This window comes from Oncorhynchus mykiss, chromosome 7, assembly GCF_057628025.1.
Source record: "Oncorhynchus mykiss isolate SJ-2025 chromosome 7, ASM5762802v1, whole genome shotgun sequence".
In the NCBI taxonomy this organism is placed as follows: domain Eukaryota; kingdom Metazoa; phylum Chordata; class Actinopteri; order Salmoniformes; family Salmonidae; genus Oncorhynchus; species Oncorhynchus mykiss.
The window spans coordinates 80,317,501-80,341,433 of record NC_143028.1 but is presented as its reverse complement, the minus strand read 5'-3'; the positions used below and the strand labels follow the sequence as shown (position 1 = coordinate 80,341,433).

Sequence of the window (23,933 nt, the reverse complement as noted above, 5' to 3'; positions counted from 1 at the left end):
AATAAGGCTCTGGTCTAAAGTAGTGCACTATATAGAGCTCTGGTCTAAAATAGTGCACTATATAGGGCTCTGGTCTAAAGTAGTGCACTATATAAGGTTCTGGTCTAAAGTAGTGCACTATGTAGGGAATAGGGCTCTGGTCTAAAGTAGTGCACCAGATAGAGCTCTGGCCTAAAGTAGTGCACTATGTAGGGAATAAGGCTCTGGTCTAAAGTAGTGTACTATATAGGGCTCTGGTCTAAAGTAGTGCACTATGTAGGGCTCTGGTCTAAAGTAGTGCACTATATAGGGAATAGTGCTCTGGTCTAAAGTAGTGTACTATATAGGGAATAGGGCTCTGGTCTAAAGTAGTGCACCAGATAGAGCTCTGGCCTAAAGTAGTGCACTATGTAGGGAATAAGGCTCTGGTCTAAAGTAGTGTACTATATAGGGCTCTGGTCTAAAGTAGTGCACTATGTAGGGCTCTGGTCTAAAGTAGTGCACTATATAGGGAATAGTGCTCTGGTCTAAAGTAGTGTACTATATAGGGAATAGGGCTCTGGTCTAAAGTAGTGCACTATATAGGGAATAGGGCTCTGGTCTAAAGTAGTGCACTATATAGGGAATAGCGTATAGGGAATATACTGTAGGTAATAGGGTAGCATTTGGGACACAGTCTGTATCCTTAATGGCTTGGTATAATAGTCTATAACAGCATATTCAACTCAACCCAGTGACTTACACTCGTCAAACATAATGAAAGTGAGATTGTTTTGCTAGTATATATGTGTTTAGCTTGGGGGAGAGGTAATTTAATGTTATCTTCCCATCTCACCCTCCCTCCTTCCCTCTCCCCTCTCCCCTCTCCCCTCTCCCTCCCTCCCTCCCTCTCTCTCCAGTTGGTAGTGAATTCTGCCCTGGGCTTTGACACCTTTGTGGTGATGAGACACGGTCTGAAGAAACCTAAACCCTGTGGACCAGGAGACTCCTCCGACCCTTCCTCTTCCTCCTCCGCCTCATCCTCTTCCTCCACGCCGGCCGAGCCCGCCCAGCTCCCAGCAGCCTCTCTGTTCTCCAACATCCCCGGACACCGCCTCGGATGCTACTTCTGTAACGACGTTGTCGCCCCCGGAGACGTAAGACGCCATGTTGTTGTTGTTGTTGCTGTTGCCCACGGAGATGTGAGAGAGCCTTTCACATTCAAATTCAAAAAAATCTATTATTGTGTATCAAATGAAAAATTATCTTTGTTAACACAGTAACACGAGACAAAAAAAGGTTCAACCGGACCCTGGACCTCTGTTGTTGTTGTTGTTGTTGTTGTTGTTTGTATCAGTCCACCAGAGACCAGACCCTGGACCTCTTGTTGTTGTTGTTTGTATCAGTCCACCAGAGACCAGACCCTGGACCTCTGTTGTTGTTGTTGTTGTTGTTGTTGTTTGTATCAGTCCACCAGAGACCAGACCCTGGACCTCTTGTTGTTGTTGTTTGTATCAGTCCACCAGAGACCAGACCCTGGACCTCTGTTGTTGTTGTTGTTGTTTGTATCAGTCCACCAGAGACCAGACCCTGGACCTCTGTTGTTGTTGTTGTTTGTATCAGTCCACCAGAGACCAGACCCTGGACCTCTGTTGTTGTTGTTGTTGTTTGTATCAGTCCACCAGAGACCAGACCCTGGACCTCTGTTGTTGTTGTTGTTGTTTGTATCAGTCCACCAGAGACCAGACCCTGGACCTCTGTTGTTGTTGTTGTTGTTTGTATCAGTCCACCAGAGACCAGACCCTGGACCTCTGTTGTTGTTGTTTGTATCAGTCCACCAGAGACCAGACCCTGGACCTCTTGTTGTTGTTGTTTGTATCAGTCCACCAGAGACCAGACCCTGGACCTCTGTTGTTGTTGTTGTTGTTTGTATCAGTCCACCAGAGACCAGACCCTGGACCTCTGTTGTTGTTGTTGTTGTTTGTATCAGTCCACCAGAGACCAGACCCTGGACCTCTTGTTGTTGTTGTTTGTATCAGTCCACCAGAGACCAGACCCTGGACCTCTGTTGTTGTTGTTGTTGTTTGTATCAGTCCACCAGAGACCAGACCCTGGACCTCTTGTTGTTGTTGTTTGTATCAGTCCACCAGAGACCAGACCCTGGACCTCTTGTTGTTGTTGTTGTTGTTGTTTGTATCAGTCCACCAGAGACCAGACCCTGGACCTCTTGTTGTTGTTGTTTGTATCAGTCCACCAGAGACCAGACCCTGGACCTCTTGTTGTTTGTATCAGTCCACCAGAGACCAGACCCTGGACCTCTTGTTGTTGTTTGTATCAGTCCACCAGAGACCAGACCCTGGACCTCTTGTTGTTGTTGTTGTTGTTGTTTGTATCAGTCCACCAGACCCTGGACCTCTTGTTGTTGTTGATGTTGTTGTTGTTGTTTGTATCAGTCCACCAGAGACCAGACCCTGGACCTGTTGTTGTTGTTGATGTTGTTGTTGTTGTTGTTTGTATCAGTCCACCAGAGACCGGACCCTGGACCAGCAGTGTACAGTGAGTCGTCCAGGCCTGGCCATGATAGCAGGAGCCCTGGCTGTGGAACTCATGGTGTCCATACTACAGCATACTGAAGGGTATGGACTATAGATACACAGATACGTGATTTTGACTGTCATGTTTATATTGAATGTCATCCAAGCTAGTTGATTGGTCTGGCAGGTGAATAATTTTAACGTTTCAATAAGTAATGTTAGTGATGGCGTTGTGAAAGACGTCTTCACTATGGGTCATTTCCAGGGGTTTGGGGTCATTTCCAGGGGTTTGGGGTCATTTCCAGGGGTTTGGGGTCATTTCCAGGGGTTTGGGGTCATTTCCAGGGGTTTGGGGTCATTTCCAGGGGTTTGGGGTGTACTGTAGTCTGTCCCAGTGTTACTGTAGTCTGTCCCAGTGTTACTGTAGTCTGTTCCAACCTGGGTAGTTACAGGACTCAGTGTTACTGTAGTCTGTCCCAGTGTTACTGTAGTCTGTCCAGGTGTTACTGTAGTCTGTCCCAGTGTTACTGTAGTCTGTCCCAGTGTTACTGTAGTCTGTCCCAGTGTTACTGTAGACTGTTCCAACCTGGATAGTTACAGGACTCAGTGTTACTGTAGTCTGTCCCAGTGTTACTGTAGTCTGTCCCAGTGTTACTGTAGTCTATCCAGGTGTTACTGTAGTCTGTCCCAGTGTTACTGTAGTCTGTCCCAGTGTTACTGTAGTCTGTTCCAACCTGGATAGTTACAGGACTCAGTGTTACTGTAGTCTGTTCCAACCTGGGTAGTTACAGGACTCAGTGTTACTGTAATCTATCCCAGTGTTACTGTAGTCTATCCCAGTGTTACTGTAGTCTGTCCCGGTGTTACTGTAGTCTGTTCCAACCTGGATAGTTACAGGACTCAGTGTTACTGTAGTCTGTCCCAGTGTTACTGTAGTCTGTCCCAGTGTTACTGTAGTCTGTCCCAGTGTTACTGTAGTCTGTCCCAGTGTTACTGTAGTCTGTTCCAACCTGGGTAGTTACAGGACTCAGTGTTACTGTAATCTATCCCAGTGTTACTGTAGTCTATCCCAGTGTTACTGTAGTCTGTCCCGGTGTTACTGTAGTCTTGTCACAGTGTTACTGTAGTCTGTTCCAACCTGGATAGTTACAGGACTCAGTGTTACTGTAGTCTGTCCCAGTGTTACTGTAGTCTGTCCCAGTGTTACTGTAGTCTGTTCCAACCTGGATAGTTACAGGACTCAGTGTTACTGTAGTCTGTTTCAACCTGGATAGTTACAGGACTCAGTGTTACTGTAGTCTGTTCCAACCTGGATAGTTACAGGACTCAGTGTTACTGTAGTCTGTTCCAACCTGGATAGTTACAGGACTCAGTGTTACTGTAGTCTGTCCCAGTGTTACTGTAGTCTGTTCCAACCTGGATAGTTACAGGACTCAGTGTTACTGTAGTCTGTTCCAACCTGGATAGTTACAGGACTCAGTGTTACTGTAGTCTGTTCCAGTGTTACTGTAGTCTGTCCCAGTGTTACTGTAGTCTGTTCCAACCTGGATAGTTACAGGACTCAGTGTTACTGTAGTCTGTCCCAGTGTTACTGTAGTCTGTCCCAGTGTTACTGTAGTCTGTTCCAGTGTTACTGTAGTCTGTCCCAGTGTTACTGTAGTCTGTTCCAACCTGGATAGTTACAGGACTCAGTGTTACTGTAGTCTGTTCCAACCTGGATAGTTACAGGACTCAGTGTTACTGTAGTCTGTCCCAGTGTTACTGTAGTCTGTCCCAGTGTTACTGTAGTCTGTTCCAGTGTTACTGTAGTCTGTCCCAGTGTTACTGTAGTCTGTTCCAACCTGGATAGTTACAGGACTCAGTGTAGTCTGTTGATTGAGTCTTTCAGATGCGTCCTGCATGTGGTAAAACAGCACTTCAGACAAGTGTTCCACTAGCAACAAACTCGTTTAGTTCATTATAAAAATAATATATAAAAACATCAATAATACATTAGCTACAATAAGGTCATACTGAATTACATTTAAAGCATTCATTAAGAGCCACTTAATCACAGAGAATTCACAAAATAATGTTTTATAACTATTATAGTGATAGGGGCAGGGGCAGGGGTGGAGGGGTGACTAAAGGCAGAGGTGGAGGGGTGACTAAAGGCAGAGGTGGAGGGGTGACTAAAGGCAGAGGTGGAGGGGTGACTAAAGGCAGAGGTGGAGGGGTGACTAAAGGCAGAGGTGGAGGGGTGACTAAAGGCAGAGGTGGAGGGGTGACTAAAGGCAGAGGTGGAGGGGTGACTAAAGGCAGAGGTGGAGGGGTGACTAAAGGCAGAGGTGGAGGGGTGACTAGAGGCAGGGGCAGGGGTGGAGGGGTGACTAAAGGCAGAGGTGGAGGGGTGACTAAAGGCAGGGGTGTAGGGGTGACTAAAGGCTGGGGTGTAGGGGTGACTAGAGGCAGGGGCAGGGGTGGAGGGGTGACTAGAGTCAGGGGTGGAGGGGTGACTAAAGGCAGAGGTGGAGGGGTGACTAGAGGCAGGGGTGGAGGGGTGACTAAAGGCAGAGGTGACTAGAGTCAGGGGTGGAGGGGTGACTAAAGGCAGAGGTGACTAGAGTCAGGGGTGACTAGAGTCAGGGGTGGAGGGGTGACTAGAGGCAGGGGTGACTAGAGGCAGGGGTGACTAGAGGCAGGGGTGACTAGAGTCAGGGGTGGAGGGGTGACTAGAGGCAGGGGGAGGGGTGGAGGGGTGACTAGAGGCAGGGGTGGAGGGGTGACTAGAGGCAGGGGTGGAGGGGTGACTAGAGTCAGGGGTGACTAGAGTCAGGGGTGGAGGGGTGACTAGAGGCAGGGGTGACTAGAGTCAGGGGTGACTAGAGTCAGGGGTGGAGGGGTGGAGGGGTGACTAGAGGCAGGGGTGGAGGGGTGACTAGAGGCAGGAGTGGGGGGGGTGACTAGAGGCAGGGGTGACTAGAGGCAGGGGTGGAGGGGTGACTAGAGGCAGGGGTGACTAGAGGCAGGGGTGGAGGGGTGACTAGAGGCAGGGGTGGAGGGGTGACTAGAGGCAGGGGTGGATAGAGGCAGGGGTGGGGGGGTGACTAGATGCAGGGGTGACTAGAGGCAGGGGTGACTAGAGGCAGGGGTGACTAGAGGCAGGGGTGGAGGGGTGACTAGAGGCAGGAGTGGGGGGGGTGACTAGAGGCAGGAGTGGGGGGGTGACTAGAGGCAGGGGTGGAGCGGTGACTAGAGGCAGGGGTGGAGCGGTGACTAGAGGCAGGGGTGGAGGGGTGACTAGAGGCAGGGGTGGAGGGGTGACTAGAGTCAGGGGTGGAGGGGTGACTAGAGGCAGGGGTGGAGGGGTGACTAGAGGCAGGGGTGGAGGGGTGACTAGAGGCAGGGGTGACTAGAGTCAGGGGTGACTAGAGTCAGGGGTGGAGGGGTGACTAGAGGCAGGGGTGGAGGGGTGACTAGAGGCATGGGTGGATAGAGGCAGGGGTGGATAGAGGCAGGGGTGGGGGGGTGACTAGATGCAGGGGTGACTAGAGGCAGGGGTGACTAGAGGCAGGGGTGACTAGAGGCAGGGGTGGAGGGGTGACTAGAGGCAGGAGTGGGGGGGTGACTAGAGGCAGGAGTGGGGGGGTGACTAGAGGCAGGGGTGGAGCGGTGACTAGAGGCAGGGGTGGAGCGGTGACTAGAGGCAGGGGTGGAGCGGTGACTAGAGGCAGGGGTGGAGGGGTGACTAGAGGTAGGGGTGGAGGGGTGACTAGAGGTAGGGGTGGAGGGGTGACTAGAGGCAGGGGTGGAGGGGTGACTAGAGGCAGGGGTGGAGGGGTGACTAGAGGCAGGGGTGGAGCGGTGACTAGAGGCAGGGGTGGAGGGGTGACTAGAGGCAGGGGTGGAGGGGTGACTAGAGGCAGGGGTGGAGGGGTGACTAGAGGCAGGGGTGGAGGGGTGACTAGAGTCAGGGGTGACTAGAGTCAGGGGTGGAGGGGTGACTAGAGGCAGGGGGAGGGGTGGAGGGGTGACTAGAGGCAGGGGTGGAGGGGTGACTAGAGGCAGGGGTGGAGGGGTGACTAGAGGCAGGGGTGGAGGGGTGACTAGAGGCAGGAGTGGGGGGGGTGACTAGAGGCAGGGGTGACTAGAGGCAGGGGTGACTAGAGGCAGGGGTGACTAGAGGCAGGGGTGCAGGGGTGACTAGAGGCAGGGGTGGAGGGGTGACTAGAGGCAGGGGTGACTAGAGGCAGGGGTGGAGGGGTGACTAGAGGCAGGGGTGGAGGGGTGACTAGAGGCATGGGTGGATAGAGGCAGGGGTGGATAGAGGCAGGGGTGGGGGGGTGACTAGATGCAGGGGTGACTAGAGGCAGGGGTGACTAGAGGCAGGGGTGACTAGAGGCAGGGGTGGAGGGGTGACTAGAGGCAGGAGTGGGGGGGTGACTAGAGGCAGGAGTGGGGGGGTGACTAGAGGCAGGGGTGGAGCGGTGACTAGAGGCAGGGGTGGAGCGGTGACTAGAGGCAGGGGTGGAGCGGTGACTAGAGGCAGGGGTGGAGGGGTGACTAGAGGTAGGGGTGGAGGGGTGACTAGAGGTAGGGGTGTGACTAGAGGCAGGGGTGGAGGGGTGACTAGAGGCAGGGGTGGAGGGGTGACTAGAGGCAGGGGTGGAGGGGTGACTAGAGGCAGGGGTGGAGGGGTGACTAGAGGCAGGGGTGGAGGGGTGACTAGAGGCAGGGGTGGAGGGGTGACTAGAGGCAGGGGTGACTAGAGGTAGGGGTGGAGGGGTGACTAGAGGCAGGGGTGGAGGGGTGACTAGAGGCAGGGGTGGAGGGGTGACTAGAGGCAGGGGTGGAGGGGTGACTAGAGGCAGGGGTGGAGGGGTGACTAGAGGCAGGGGTGACTAGAGGTAGGGGTGGAGGGGTGACTAGAGGCATTTGAGTAAGTGGCTCGTAAAGGGGAAAACAGATTTAGACAGACAGACAGACAGACAGACAGACAGACAGACAGACAGACAGACAGACAGACAGAGAGACAGACAGACAGACAGACAGATTTTAAACATCATTATCCGCAGTAGCCTCTTCTCCACATGTTATCCTGTCTAGTCATTCTGATGGCTAGAATCTGGTGTGTGTGCTGGTGAGCCCTGTGCTGTGGTGACAGAGACTCAAGTAGACAGCTCATGGTTCTATATTTAGTTCTGTCTGTACTGACCCTGTCTGTGTGTCTCTCTCGCTCTCTCCATCTCTCTCTCTCTCTCTCTCTCTCTCTCTCTCTCTCTCTCCCTCTCCCCCCACTCTTCCCATTCTCTCACTTTCTCTCGCTTTCTCTCTGTCTTTCCATCTCTTTCCACCCTCACTTTCTCTCGCTCTCCACCCCTCACTCTCTCTCTCTCTCTCTTCTCTCCCCTCTCTCTATCTTCTCTCCCCTCTCTCTATCTTCTCTCTCCTCCAGAGGTTATGCGGTGGCCAGCAGTAGTGATGACAGGATGAATGAACCTCCAACCTCCCTGGGTCTCGTCCCTCATCAGGTAAGTCAACTCTCCCTCCCTCTTTCGCTCCCCCTCCCCTCCTTCCCTCCCTTTCTCTCCCAATCCCCCCCCCCCCCCCCCTCTCCCTCCAACCTCCCTGGGTCTCGTCCCTCATCAGGTCAGTCAACTCTCCCTCCCCTCCCTCTCCCTCCAACCTCCCTGGGTCTCGTCTCTCATCAGGTCAGTCAACTCTCCCTCCCATCCCTCTCCCTCCCCTCCCACTCCCTCCAACCTCCCTGGGTCCCGTCCCTCATCAGGTCAGTCAACTCTCCCTCCCTCCCCCTCCAACCTCCCTGGGTCTCGTCTCTCATCAGGTCAGTCAACTCTCCCTCCCTCCCCCTCCAACCTCCCTGGGTCTCGTCTCTCATCAGGTCAGTCAACTCTCCCTCCCCTCCCTCTCCCTCCAACCTCCCTGGGTCTCGTCAGTCAACTCTCCCTCCCCTCCCTCTCCCTCCAACCTCCCTGGGTCTCATCCCTCATCAGGTCAGTCAACTCTCCCTCCCTCCCCCCCTCTCCCTCCAACCTCCCTGGGTCTCGTCCCTCATCAGGTCAGTCAACTCTCCCTCCCTCTCCCTCCAACCTCCATGGGTCCCGTCCCTCATCAGGTCAGTCAACTCTCCCTCCCTCCCCCCCTCTCCCTCCAACCTCCCTGGGTCTCGTCCCTCATCAGGTCAGTCAACTCTCCCTCCCTCTCCCTCCAACCTCCCTGGGTCTCGTCCCTCATCAGGTCAGTCAACTCTCCCTCCCTCTCCCTCCAACCTCCCTAGGGTCTCGTCTCTCATCAGGTCAGTCAACTCTCCCTCCCTCACCTCCCTCTCCCTCCAACCTCCCTGGGTCTCGTCCCTCATCAGGTCAGTCAACTCTCCCTCCCTCTCCCTCCAACCTCCCTGGGTCTCGTCCCTCATCAGGTCAGTCAACTCTCCCTCCCCCCTCCCTCTCCCTCCAACCTCCCTGGGTCTCGTCCCTCATTAGGTCAGTCAACTCTCCCTCCAACCTCCCTGGGTCTCGTCCCTCATCAGGTCAGTCAACTCTCCCTCCAACCTCCCTGCGTCTCGTCTCTCATCAGGTCAGTCAACTCTCCCTCCCCTCCCTCTCCCTCCAACCTCCCTGGGTCTCGTCTCTCATCAGGTCAGTTAACTCTCCCTCCCCCCCTCCCTCTCCCTCCAACCTCCCTGGGTCTCGTCCCTCATCAGGTCAGTCAACTCTCCCTCCCTCTCCCTCCAACCTCCCTGGGTCTCGTCCCTCATCAGGTCAGTCAACTCTCCCTCCCTCTCCCTCTAACCTCCCTGGGTCTCATCCCTCATCAGGTCAGTCAACTCTCCCTCCCCTCCCTCTCCCTCCAACCTCCCTGGGTCTCGTCCCTCCTCAGGTCAGTCAACTCTCCCTCCCTCTCCCTCCAACCTCCCTGGGTCTCGTCCCTCATCAGGTCAGTCAACTCTCCCTCCCCTCCCTCTCCCTCCAACCTCCCTAGGGTCTCGTCTCTCATCAGGTCAGTCAACTCTCCCTCCCTCAGCCCCCTCTCCCTCCAACCTCCCTGGGTCTCGTCCCTCATCAGGTCAGTCAACTCTCCCTCCCTCTCCCTCCAACCTCCCTGGGTCTCGTCCCTCATCAGGTCAGTCAACTCTCCCTCCAACCTCCCTGGGTCTCGTCTCTCATCAGGTCAGTCAACTCTCCCTCCCCCCCTCCCTCTCCCTCCAACCTCCCTGGATCTCGTCCCTCATCAGGTCAGTCAACTCTCCCTCCCTCTCCCTCCAACCTCCCTGGGTCTCGTCCCTCATCAGGTCAGTCAACTCTCCCTCCCTCTCCCTCCAACCTCCCTGGGTCTTGTCCCTCATCAGGTCAGTCAACTCTCCCTCCCTCTCCCTCCAACCTCCCTGGGTCTCATCCCTCATCAGGTCAGTCAACTCTCCCTCCCTCTCCCTCCAACCTCCCTGGGTCTCGTCCCTCATCAGGTCAGTCAACTCTCCCTCCCTCCTCCTCCAACCTCCCTGGGTCTCGTCCCTCATCAGGTCAGTCAACTCTCCCTCTCCCTCTCCCTCCAACCTCCCTGGGTCTCGTCCCTCATCAGGTCAGTCAACTCTCCCTCCCTCTCCCTCCAACCTCCCTGGGTCTCGTCCCTCATCAGGTCAGTCAACTCTCCCTCCCTCTCCCTCCAACCTCCCTGGGTCTCATCCCTCATCAGGTCAGTCAACTCTCCCTCCCCTCCCTCTCCCTCCAACCTCCCTGGGTCTCGTCCCTCATCAGGTCAGTCAACTCTCCCTCCCCCCTCCCTCTCCCTCCAACCTCCCTGGGTCTCGTCCCTCATCAGGTCAGTCAACTCTCCCTCCCTCTCCCTCTCCCTCCAACCTCCCTGGGTCTCGTCCCTCATCAGGTCAGTCAACTCTCCCTCCCTCTCCCTCCAACCTCCCTGGGTCTCGTCCCTCATCAGGTCAGTCAACTCTCCCTCCAACCTCCCTGGGTCTCGTCCCTCATCAGGTCAGTCAACTCTCCCTCCCCCCCTCTCCCTCCAACCTCCCTGGGTCTCATCCCTCATCAGGTCAGTCAACTCTCCCTCCCCTCCCTCTCCCTCCAACCTCCCTGGGTCTCGTCCCTCATCAGGTCAGTCAACTCTCCCTCCCTCTCCCTCCAACCTCCCTGGGTCTCGTCCCTCATCAGGTCAGTCAACTCTCCCTCCCCTCCCTCTCCCTCCAACCTCCCTAGGGTCTCGTCTCTCATCAGGTCAGTCAACTCTCCCTCCAACCTCCCTGGGTCTCGTCTCTCATCAGGTCAGTAAACTCTCGCTCCCCCCCTCCCTCTCCCTCCAACCTCCCTGGATCTCGTCCCTCATCAGGTCAGTCAACTCTCCCTCCCTCTCCCTCCAACCTCCCTGGGTCTCGTCCCTCATCAGGTCAGTCAACTCTCCCTCCCTCTCCCTCCAACCTCCCTGGGTCTCGTCCCTCATCAGGTCAGTCAACTCTCCCTCCCTCTCCCTCCAACCTCCCTGGGTCTCATCCCTCATCAGGTCAGTCAACTCTCCCTCCCCTCCCTCTCCCTCCAACCTCCCTGGGTCTCGTCCCTCATCAGGTCAGTCAACTCTCCCTCCCCCCTCCCTCTCCCTCCAACCTCCCTGGGTCTCGTCCCTCATCAGGTCAGTCAACTCTCCCTCCCCCCTCCCTCTCCCTCCAACCTCCCTGGGTCTCGTCCCTCATCAGGTCAGTCAACTCTCCCTCCAACCTCCCTGGGTCTCGTCCCTCATCAGGTCAGTCAACTCTCCCTCCCCTCCCTCTCCCTCCAACCTCCCTGGATCTCGTCCCTCATCAGGTCAGTCAACTCTCCCTCCCCTCCCTCTCCCTCCAACCTCCCTGGGTCTCGTCCCTCATCAGGTCAGTCAACTCTCCCTCCCTCTCCATCCAACCTCCCTGGGTCTCGTCCCTCATCAGGTCAGTCACATGGAATAACAACACCCTTCTCTCTATCCCTCTATTCATCCCGCTCGCTCTCTCACTCACTCACTACCACACACACACACACACACACACACACACATACACCTTCCACTCTCCTCCCTCTTTCCCTAATTCCCCATTCCTCTCCTACATGGATGAGATTGCTTCTGTAGGAAATTGTAGCAATGTGCCAGGAAATGACTGATTCAATGCGCTATAGGAAATGACTGATTCATGTAAAGCTTTACAAAATGGATTCTGTGCCTCTTTACCATTTTGCCTAATTACAGAAGCTAGGCACGGGGAGAAGCTAGGCAGGGGGAGACGCTAGGTACGGGGAGAAGCTAGGCAGGGGGAGAAGCTAGGCAGGGGGAGAAGCTAGGCAGGGGGAGAAGCTAGGCAGGGGGAGAAGCTAGGCAGGGGGAGACGCTAGGTACGGGGAGAAGCTAGGCAGGGGGAGAAGCTAGGCAGGGGGAGAAGCTAGGCAGGGGGAGAAGCTAGGCACGGGGAGAAGCTAGGCACGGGGAGAAGCTAGGCACGGGGAGAAGCTAGGCAGGGGGAGAAGCTAGGCAGGGGGAGAAGCTAGGCAGGGGGAGAAGCTAGGCAGGGGGAGAAGCTAGGCAGGGGGAGAAGCTAGGCACGGGGAGAAGCTAGGCAGGGGGAGAAGCTAGGCAGGGGGAGAAGCTAGGCTAGCACACGGTATACTACACTGCTCAACATCCAGGAGAAGGGCTTGCAAGAGAGGCTGCCTCCTAGTCTGCCTCTAGTCTGGCTCTGTTAACAGGAAACTAGGCTGTGATGATATGTTGCTGCCCCTCTTAGACCTCCTCCGACAGCCTGTGCCAGACAGACTAATTTGTCCCCCTCTAAGAGGCGAAAAGGAGAGGAGAGAAACTAATTTGTCTCCCTAATGCCGAGCCATGGACTGAATAAATACCTACTTACACTTCCTGTCATAAGTAGCATCACTGCAACACATAGTTGTCACTTTAAATGAGGGACTGGTGTCTTCTGTCTGCAGGACAGAGGGACTGGTGTGTTCTGTCTGTGGGACAGAGGGACTGGTGTCTTCTGTCTGTGGGACAGAGGGACTGGTGTCTTCTGTCTGTGGGACAGAGGGACTGGTGTCTTCTGTCTGTGGGACAGAGGGACTGGTGTCTTCTGTCTGTGGGACAGAGGGACTGGTGTCTTCTGTCTGTGGGACAGAGGGACTGGTGTCTTCTGTCTGTGGGACAGGGGGACTGGTGTCTTCTGTCTGCGGGACAGGGGGACTGGTGTCTTCTGTCTGCGGGACAGGGGGACTGGTGTCTTCTGTCTGCGGGACAGGGGGACTGGTGTCTTCTGTCTGCGGGACAGAGGGACTGGTGTCTTCTGTCTGCGGGACAGAGGGACTGGTGTCTTCTGTCTGCGGGACAGGGGGACTGGTGTCTTCTGTCTGCGGGACAGGGGGACTGGTGTCTTCTGTCTGCGGGACAGGGGGACTGGTGTCTTCTGTCTGCGGGACAGGGGGACTGGTGTCTTCTGTCTGCGGGACAGGGGGACTGGTGTCTTCTGTCTGCGGGACTGTCTGCTTGTCTTATTGATGTTGTTGCAGGGTGAGCTGCACACAGTGGACTTCCTCCTAGGGCACACCGCCTCACTGCTAACAGTATCACTCTGGTTCATAGGCACATGCTGACTAGGTATAGTTTTAGGATTAGATTTAGTTGTCTGGAGAACTACACGTGTCCACCACTCTCCTGTGGTTGTCTGGAGAACTACACGTGTCCACCACTCTCCTGTGGTTGTCTAGAGAACTACACGTCTCCACCACTCTCCTGTGGTTGTCTGGAGAACTACACGTCTCCACCACTCTCCTGTGGTTGTCTAGAGAACTACACATGTCCACCACTCTCGTGTGGTTGTCTAGAGAACTACACGTCTCCACCACTCTCGTGTGGTTGTCTAGAGAACTACACGTGTCCACCACTCTCCTGTGGTTGTCTAGAGAACTACACGTCTCCACCACTCTCCTGTGGTTGTCTAGAGAACTACACGTCTCCACCACTCTCCTGTGGTTGTCTAGAGAACTACACGTCTCCACCACTCTCCTGTGGTTGTCTAGAGAACTACACGTGTCCACCACTCTCCTGTGGTTGTCTAGAGAACTACACGTCTCCACCACTCTCCTGTGGTTGTCTAGAGAACTACACGTCTCCACCACTCTCCTGTGGTTGTCTAGAGAACTACACGTCTCCACCACTCTCCTGTGGTTGTCTAGAGAACTACACGTGTCCACCACTCTCCTGTGGTTGTCTAGAGAACTACACGTCTCCACCACTCTCCTGTTGTTGTCTAGAGAACTACACGTCTCCACCACTCTCCTGTGGTTGTCTAGAGAACTACACGTCTCCACCACTCTCCTGTGGTTGTCTAGAGAACTACACGTGTCCACCACTCTCCTGTGGTTGTCTAGAGAACTACACGTGTCCACCACTCTCCTGTGGTTGTCTAGAGAACTACACGTCTCCACCACTCTCCTGTGGTTGTCTGGAGAACTACACGTCTCCACCACTCTCCTGTGGTTGTCTAGAGAACTACACATGTCCACCACTCTCCTGTGGTTGTCTGGAGAACTACACGTCTCCACCACTCTCCTGTGGTTGTCTAGAGAACTACACGTCTCCACCACTCTCCTGTGGTTGTCTAGAGAACTACACATGTCCACCACTCTCCTGAGGTTGTCTAGAGAACTACACGTCTCCACCACTCTCCTGTGGTTGTCTAGAGAACTACACGTCTCCACCACTCTCCTGTGGTTGTCTAGAGAACTACACATGTCCACCACTCTCCTGTGGTTGTCTAGAGAACTACACATGTCCACCACTCTCCTGTGGTTGTCTGGAGAACTACACGTCTCCACCACTCTCCTGTGGTTGTCTAGAGAACTACACGTCTCCACCACTCTCCTGTGGTTGTCTAGAGAACTACACATGTCCACCACTCTCCTGTGGTTGTCTAGAGAACTACACGTCTCCACCACTCTCCTGTGGTTGTCTGGAGAACTACACGTCTCCACCACTCTCCTGTGGTTGTCTAGAGAACTACACGTCTCCACCACTCTCCTGTGGTTGTCTAGAGAACTACACATGTCCACCACTCTCCTGTGGTTGTCTAGAGAACTACACGTCTCCACCACTCCTGTGGTTGTCTAGAGAACTACACATGTCCACCACTCTCCTGAGGTTGTCTGGAGAACTACACGTCTCCACCACTCTCCTGTGGTTGTCTAGAGAACTACACATGTCCACCACTCTCCTGTGGTTGTCTGGAGAACTACATGTCTCCACCACTCTCCTGTGGTTGTCTAGAGAACGACACGTCTCCACCACTCTCCTGTGGTTGTCTAGAGAACTACACGTGTCCACCACTCTCCTGGCTCCAAGTCCACAAACTGAATTGACACCAAATGATCAACCCCACCGTGGTGCTGTGTGCTAAATGGCACAAACAGAGATGGTATGATATACAGATTCTTCAGAGAGATTCAAACCCCCGTTGATTTATTCCACATGTTGTTGAGTTACAGCTTGAATTCACAATGGATTAGATTTTTTCTTGTCTCACTCATTTACCCCATAGTGAAAATATTGGTATTTAAATGTTGGCGGAAAATATCTAATTTACATACGTATTCACACCCCTTTAGTTAATACTTTGAAAAAGCTCTTTTGAAGCGATTACAGCTGTGAGGGTTTCTGGGTAAGTCTCTAATAGTGATTACAGCTGTGAGGGTTTCTGGGTGAGTCTCTAAGAGTGATTACAGCTGTGAGGGTTTCTGGGTAAGTCTCTAATAGTGATTACAGCTGTGAGGGTTTCTGGGTAAGTCTCTAAGAGCGATTACAGCTGTGAGGGTTTCTGGGTAAGTCTCTAAGAGTGATTACAGCTGTGAGTCTTTCTGGGTAAGTCTCTAAGAGTGATTACAGCTGTGAGGGTTTCTGGGTAAATCTGTAAGAGTGATTACAGCTGTGATGGTTTCTGGGTAAGTCTCTAAGAGCAATTACAGCTGTGAGTCTTTCTGGGTAAATCTGTAAGAGCGATTACAGCTGTGATGGTTTCTGGGTAAGTCTCTGAGAGTTTTCCACATCTGGATAGTTCAACATTTGCCCATTTTTATTATGTTCTAAATTCTTCAAGCTCAAGTTGGTTGTTGGTCATTGCTAGACAACCATTTTCAGGTCTTTGCAGTAGATTTTCAAGTAGATTTAAGTCAAAACTGTGACTCGGCCACTCGACAACATTCATCGTCTTCTTGGTAAGAAACTCCAGTGTGGATTTGACCTTGTGTTTTAGGTTATTGTCCTGCTGAAAGGTGAATTCATCTCCTCCAGTGTCTGGTGGAAAGCAGACCAAGTTTTCCTCTAGGGGGAAAAAAAGTCCTTAACGATGACAAGAATACCCATAACATGACGCAGCCACCACTATTCTTGAATATATGGAGAGTGGTGCTCCGTGATGTGTTGTCCTGTATGGGGCAAATCGAATACAAAAAGAGAATTGCTTTGCCACATTTTTGTTGCAGTATTACTTTAGTGCCGTGTTGCAAACAGGAGGCATGTTTTGGAATATATTTATTCTGTACAGGCTTCCTTCTTTTCACTCTGTCAATTAGGTTAGTATTGTGGAGTAACTACAATGTTGTTGATCCATCCTCAGTTTTCTCCTATCACAACCATTAAACTCTGTAACTGTTTTAAAGTCACCTTGATGGACAATACTTATTACATTACTAAGAAGAGTCCATGATGGACAATGCTGATGATCAAGCAGTTTAGATGTAGAGTAGGAGTCAGTATCAGGCCCAGTCTGGCCAGCCGTTGATTCTCACTCACTCACTGTTTCTCTCTCTCTTCTCTCTCTCTCCCTCTCTCTGAGCCCTCTCTCCCTCTCTCTCTCTCTCTCCCTCTCTCTGAGCCCTCTCTCCCTCTCTCTCTCTCTCCCTCTCTCTGAGCCCTCTCTCCCTCTCTTCTCTCTCTCCCTCTCTCTCTCTCTGAGCCCTCCCTCTCTCTCTCTCTTCTCTCTCTCTCCCTCTCTCTGAGCCCTCTCTCCCTCTCTCTCTCTCTCTCCCTCTCTCTGAGCCCTCTCTCCCTCTCTCTCTCTCCCTCTCTCTGAGCCCTCTCTCCCTCTCTCTCTCTCTGAGCCCTCTCTCCCTCTCTCTCTCTCTCTCTCTCCCTCTCTCTGAGCCCTCTCTCCCTCTCTCTCTCTCTCCCTCTCTCTGAGCCCTCTCTCCCTCTCTCTCTCTTCTCTCTCTCCCTCTCTGAGCCCCCCCCCTCTCTCTCTCTCTCTCTCCCTCTCTCTGGGCCCTCTCTCGCTCCCTCTCTCTCTCCCTCTCTGAGCCCCCTCTCTCTCTCTCTCTCTCTCTCTCTCTCTGAGCCCTCTCTCTCTCTCTCTCTCTCCCTCTCTCTGGACCCTCTCTCTCTCCCTCTCTCTCTCCCTCTCTCTCTGAGCTCTCTCTCTCTCTCTCTCTCTCTCCCTCTCTGAGCCCTCTCTCTCTCTCTCCCTCTCTCTGAGCCCTCTCTCCCTCTCTCTGAGCCCTCTCTCTCTCTCCCTCTCTCTGGGCCCTCTCTCCCTCTCTCTGAGCCCTCTCTCTCTCCCTCTCTCTGGGCCCTCTCTCTCTCCCTCTCTCTGGGCCCTCTCTCCCTCTCTCTGAGCCCCCTCTCTCTCTCCCTCTCTCTGGGCCCTCTCCCTCTCTCTGAGCCCCCTCTATCTCTCCCTCTCTATGGGCCCTCTCTCCCTCTCTCTGGGCCCTCTCTCTCCACATCCATCACTTCCACTTCCATGATGATTGGAGCAGAAAATAAATAAATAATTAATGTGTTGTAATACCAGTTAAACACCAGATGGCGGTGTTGTCACACAGTTAACCTCATAGACGGTTCACCTCATAGACGGTTCACCTCATAGACAGTATGTATTATCAGTAAATCTCTGTTTTTAACTAGAGTTGTGGAAAGTAAGTGATACTTTTCTTATCTTTCTCAGATCAGAGGGTTTCTGTCCAGATTTGACAACGTTCTACCGGCCAGTCTGGCGTTCGACAAATGCACTGCCTGCTCACAAATCGTAAGTACTGTTCTTATAGAGACAACACACACACACACACACACACACACACACACACACACACACACACACACACCACACACACACCTCATTGAGATAGTGGTGAAGGTCCAGTTGATTGTAAAGAGAACCATATGGAGTGTATCAGAATGAAGTGTGTTGTTGATGTCACTGTCATCTGGTAGTAGTTAACACACACCACACACACCACACACACCACACACAGGCTGAAGTGTTATTACCCTGGAGACCTATGGGTGTTGAAAGTGTTCACATCTCATAAACCTGTGTGTGTCTGTCTGCAGTGTTCAGCAGTGTTGGTCAGGTTGGCATCGTGGGCATAGCTAATGGCACAGTCTCCCAAATGTTAGAGGCAGTCCTCTTGGCCGCAACGTTTTCAAGTTTTACAGTGAAATGCTGAATACAACAGGTGTAGTAGACCTTACAGTGGAGGCTATAGACGGGGGGTACCAGTACAGAGTCAATGTGGAGGCTATATACAGGGGGGTACCGGTACAGAGTCAATGTGGAGGCTATACACAGGGTGTACCGGTACAGAGTCAATGTGGAGGCTATATACAGGGTATTACGGTACAGAGTCAATGTGGAGACTATATACAGGGGGTACCAGTACAGAGTCAATGTGGAGGCTATATACAGGGGGTACCGGTACCGAGTCAATGTGGAGGCTATATACAGGGGGTACCGGTACAGAGTCAATGTGGAGGCTATATACAGGGGGTACCGGTACAGAGTCAATGTGGAGGCTATATACAGGGGGTACCGGTACAGAGTCAATGTGGAGGCTATATACAGGGGGCTACCAGTACAGAGTCAATGTGGAGGCTATATACAGGGGGGTACCGGTACAGAGTCAATGTGGAGGCTATATACAGGGTGTACCGGTACAGAGTCAATGTGGAGACTATATACAGGGTATTACGGTACAGAGTCAATGTGGAGACTATATACAGGGGGTACCAGTACAGAGTCAATGTGGAGGCTATATACAGGGTATTACGGTACAGAGTCAATGTGGAGACTATATACAGGGGGTACCGGTACAGAGTCAATGTGGAGGCTATATACAGGGTGTTACGGTACAGAGTCAATGTGGAGACTATATACAGGGTATTACGGTACAGAGTCAATGTGGAGGCTATATACAGGGTATTACGGTACAGAGTCAATGTGGAGGCTATATACAGGGGATACCGGTACAGAGTCAATGTGGAGACTATATACAGGGGGTACTGGTACAGAGTCAATGTGGAGGCTATATACAGGGGGTACCGGTACAGAGTCAATGTGGAGGCTATATACAGGGGGTACTGGTACAGAGTCAATGTGGAGGCTATATACAGGGGGTACTGGTACAGAGTCAATGTGGAGGCTATATACAGGGGGTACCGGTACAGAGTCAATGTGGAGGCTATATATAGGGTATTACGGTACAGAGTCAATGTGGAGGTTATATACAGGGGGTACCAGTACAGAGTCAATGTGGAGGCTATATACAGGGGGTACCGGTACAGAGTCAATGTGGAGGCTATATACAGGGGGTACCGGTACAGAGTCAATGTGGAGGCTATATACAGGGGGTATCGGTACAGAGTCAATGTGGAGGCTATATACAGGGGGACACCGGTACAGAGTCAATGTGGAGGCTATATACAGGGGGTACCGATACAGAGTCAATGTGGAGGCTATATACAGGGGGTACCAGTACAGAGTCAATGTGGAGGCTATATACAGGGGGTACCGGTACAGAGTCAATGTGGAGACTATATACAGGGGGTACTGGTACAGAGTCAATGTGGAGGCTATATACAGGGGGTACCGGTACAGAGTCAATGTGGAGGCTATATACAGGGGATACCGGTACAGAGTCAATGTGGAGGCTATATACAGGGTGTACTGGTACAGAGTCAATGTGGAGACTATATACAGGGGGTACCGGTACAGAGTCAATGTGGAGGCTATATACAGGGGGTACTGGTACAGAGTCAATGTGGAGGCTATATACAGGGGGTACCGGTACAGAGTCAATGTGGAGGCTATATACAGGGGATACCGGTACAGAGTCAATGTGGAGACTATATACAGGGGGTACCGGTACAGAGTCAATGTGGAGGCTATATACAGGGTATTACGGTACAGAGTCAATGTGGAGGCTATATACAGGGGGTACCGGTACAGAGTCAATGTGGAGACTATATACAGGGGGTACCGGTACAGAGTCAATGTGGAGGCTATATACAGGGGGTACCGGTACAGAGTCAATGTGGAGGCTATATACAGGGTATTACGGTACAGAGTCAATGTGGAGGCTATATACAGGGGATACCGGTACAGAGTCAATGTGGAGACTATATACAGGGGGTACTGGTACAGAGTCAATGTGGGGGTACAGGTTAGTTGAGGTGATGTGGACATGTAGGTGGGGGTACAGGTTAGTTGAGGTGATGTGGACATGTAGGTGGGGGTACAGGTTAGTTGAGGTGATGTGGACATGTAGGTAGGGGTACAGGTTAGTTGAGGTGATGTGGACATGTAGGTGGGGGTACAGGTTAGTTGAGGTAATATGGACATGTAGGTGGTTGTACAGGTTAGTTGAGGTGATGTGGACATGTAGGTGGGGGTACAGGTTAGTTGAGGTGATGTGGACATGGGGGTGGGGGTACAGGTTAGTTGAGGTGATGTGGACATGGAGGTGGGGGTACAGGTTAGTTGAGGTGATGTGGGCATGTAGGTGGGGGTACAGGTTAGTTGAGGTGATGTGGACATGGGGGTGGGGGTACAGGTTAGTTGAGGTAATATGGACATGTAGGTGGTTGTACAGGTTAGTTGAGGTGATGTGGACATGTAGGTGGGGGTACAGGTTAGTTGAGGTGATGTGGACATGTAGGTGGGGGTACAGGTTAGTTGAGGTGATGTGGACATGTAGGTGGGGGTACAGGTTAGTTGAGGTGATGTGGACATTTAGGTGGGGGTACAGGTTAGTTGAGGTGATGTGGACATGTAGGTGGGGGTACAGGTTAGTTGAGGTGATGTGGACATGTAGGTGGGGGTACAGGTTAGTTGAGGTAATATGGACATTTAGGTTGGGGTACAGGTTAGTTGAGGTGATGTGGACATGTAGGTGGGGGTACAGGTTAGTTGAGGTGATATGGACATGTAGGTGGGGGTACAGGTTAGTTGAGGTGATGTGGACATGTAGGTGGGGGTACAGGTTAGTTGAGGTAATATGGACATGTAGGTGGGGGTACAGGTTAGTTGAGGTAATATGGACATGTAGGTGGGGGTACAGGTTAGTTGAGGTGATGTGGACATGTAGGTGGGGGTACAGGTTAGTTGAGGTGATGTGGACATGTAGGTGGGGGTACAGGTTAGTTGAGGTGATGTGGACATGTAGGTGGGGGTACAGGTTAGTTGAGGTGATGTGGACATGTAGGTGGGGGTACAGGTTAGTTGAGGTGATGTGGACATGTAGGTGGGGGTACAGGTTAGTTGAGGTGATGTGGACATGTAGGTGGGGGTACAGGTTAGTTGAGGTGATGTGGACATGTAGGTGGGGGTACAGGTTAGTTGAGGTGATGTGGACATGTAGGTGGGGGTACAGGTTAGTTGAGGTGATGTGGACATGTAGGTGGGGGTGCAGGTTAGTTGAGGTGATGTGGACATGTAGGTGGGGGTACAGGTTAGTTGAGGTAATATGGACATTTAGGTGGGGGTACAGGTTAGTTGAGGTGATGTGGACATGTAGGTGGGGGTACAGGTTAGTTGAGGTAATATGGACATGTAGGTGGGGGTACAGGTTAGTTGAGGTAATATGGACATGTAGGTGGGGGTACAGGTTAGTTGAGGTGATGTGGACATGTAGGTGGGGGTACAGGTTAGTTGAGGTAATATGGACATGTAGGTGGGGGTACAGGTTAGTTGAGGTAATATGGACATGGAGGTGGAGGTGAAGTGATTATCCATAGGTAATAAACAGTAGCAGCAGTGTAAGAACAAAGGGGGTTAATGTAAATAGTCCGGGTGGCCATTTGATTAGCTGTTCAGCAGTCTTATGTCTTGGGGGGGAAGAGCCTTTTGGTCCTAGACTTGGCACTCCGGTATAACGCTTACCATGCGGTAGCAGAGAGATCAGTCTATGACTGGGCTGACTGAGGGAGGTGTTTAGTCACAGGGTCCTTCATGGTGCTAGGGTACCGTGCGGTAGCAGAGAGATCAGTCTATGACTGGGCTGACTGAAGTCTTTGACCATTTCTTTGGGCCTTCCTCTGACACCGCCTGGTATAGAGGTCCTGGATGGCAGGATGCTTGGCCCCGGTGATGTACTGGACCGTACGCACTTCGCTCTGTAGTGCCTTGCGGTCGGAGGACGAGCAGTTTCCGTACCAGGCAGTGATGCAACCAGTCAGGATCAGGGGACCCATGTCAAATCTTTTCAATCTCCTGAGGGGGAATAGGCCTTGTTGTGCCCTCTTCACGACTGTCTTGGTGTGCTTGGACCATGATAGTTTGTTGGTGATGTGGACACCAAGGAACTTGAAGCTCTCAACCTGCTTCACTACAGCCCCGTCGATGAGAATGGGGGCGTGTTCTGTCCTCCTTTTCCCGAAGTCCACAATCATCTCCTTAGTCTTGATCACATTGAGGGAGAGGTTGTTGTCTGTCCTGGCACCACACGGTCAGGTCTCTGACCTCCTCCCTATAGGCTGTCACGTCGTTGTCGTGATCAGGCCTAACACTGTTGTGTCGTCAGCAAACTTAATGATGATGTTGGAGTTGTGTTGTTACCTACCCTTACCACCTGGGGGCGGCCCGTCAGGAAGTCCAGGATCCAGTTGCAGAGGGAGGTGTTTAGTCCCAGGATCCTTAGCTTTGTGATGAGCTTTGAGGGCACTATGGTGTTGAACGCTGAGCTGTAGTCAATGAACAGCATTCTCACGTAGGTATTCCTTCTGTCCAGGTGGGAAAGGGTAGTGTGGATTGCAATATAGATTGTATCATCTGTGGATCTGTTTGGGCGGTATGCAAATTGGAGTGTGTCTAGGGTTTCTGGGATAATGGTGTTGATGTGAATCATGGCTGCCGACGTGTGTGTGTGTGTGTGTGTGTGTGTGTGGGTTAAGAGCCAGCACAACCCATCTCTTTCCCATCAGGCTTTGTGGTCTCTAGTGTTGAGCGCTTTGATTGGCTGCAGAGGGGTACAGTAAGCCTGAGGGTGAAAAAGAGAACCCACGCCCTTCTCTCGCTCTTCTCTTCCTCTCTCTCTGTCTCCTCTTTCTCTTCTCTTCCTCTCTCTTCTTTCCATTAAATTCAAAGTGGCTTTATTGGGAAACATATGTTTTATATTGCCAAAGCAAGTGTAAAAATAATAAACAAAATTGATAAACAAATGTAACAACATGAACAAGACACTTTTAGAAATGTGAACAGTAAATATTATATATATATAAAGTTAAAAAACATATATACACTGCTCCAAAAAATAAAGGGAACACTAAAATAACACATCCTAGATCTGAATGAATGAAATATTCTTATTAAATACTTTTTTCTTTACATAGTTGAATGTGCTGACAACAAAATCACACAAAACCTATCAATGGAAATCAAATTTATCAACCCATGGAGGTCTGGATTTGGAGTCACACTCAAAATGAAAGTGGAAAACCACACTACAGGCTGATCCAACTTTGATGTAATGTCCTTAAAACAAGTCAAAATGAGACTCAGTAGTGGGTGTGGCCTCCACGTGCCTGTATGACCTCCCTACAACGCCTGGGCATGCTCCTGATGAGGTGGCGGATGGTCTCCTGAGGGATCTCCTCCCAGACCTGGACTAAAGCATCCGCCAACTCCTGGACAGTCTGTGGTGCAACGTGGCGTTGGTGGATGGAGCGAGACATGATGTCCCAGATGTGCTCAATTGGATTCAGGTCTGGGGAACGGGCGGGCCAGTCCATAGCATCAATGCCTTCCTCTTGCAGGAACTGCTGACACACTCCAGCCACATGAGGTCTAGCATTGTCTTGCATTAGGTGGAACCCAGGGCCAACCGCACCAGCATATGGTCTCACAAGGGGTCTGAGGATGATCTCATCTCGGTAACTAATGGTAGTCAGGCTACCTCTGGCGAGCACATGGAGGGCTGTGGAAACCTTCTTGCCACATCTCGCATTGATGTGCCATCCTGGATGAGCTGCACTACCTGAGCCACTTGTGTGGGTTGTAGACTCCGTCTCATGCTACCACTAGAGTGAAAGCACCGCCAGCATTCAAAAGTGACCAAAACATCAGCCAGGAAGCATAGGAACTGAGAAGTGGTCTGTGGTCACCACCTGCAGAACCACTCCTTTATTGGGGGTGTCTTGCTAATTGCCTATAATTTC

General features: G+C 52.1%; 1 protein-coding gene across 1 annotated transcript in view; it reads left to right on the top strand.

Annotated features, from left to right (window-relative positions):
- atg7 (ATG7 autophagy related 7 homolog (S. cerevisiae)) overlaps positions 1-23,933 on the top strand; it is a 102,399-nt gene that overhangs the window by 32,502 nt on the left and 45,964 nt on the right. The window contains exons 14-17 of the mRNA XM_090242055.1: positions 879-1,115; positions 2,479-2,594; positions 7,927-8,002; positions 17,449-17,529. Of these exons, the coding sequence (XP_090098181.1) occupies positions 879-1,115; positions 2,479-2,594; positions 7,927-8,002; positions 17,449-17,529 (510 nt within the window). The remainder of the gene's footprint in view (positions 1-878; positions 1,116-2,478; positions 2,595-7,926; positions 8,003-17,448; positions 17,530-23,933) is intronic.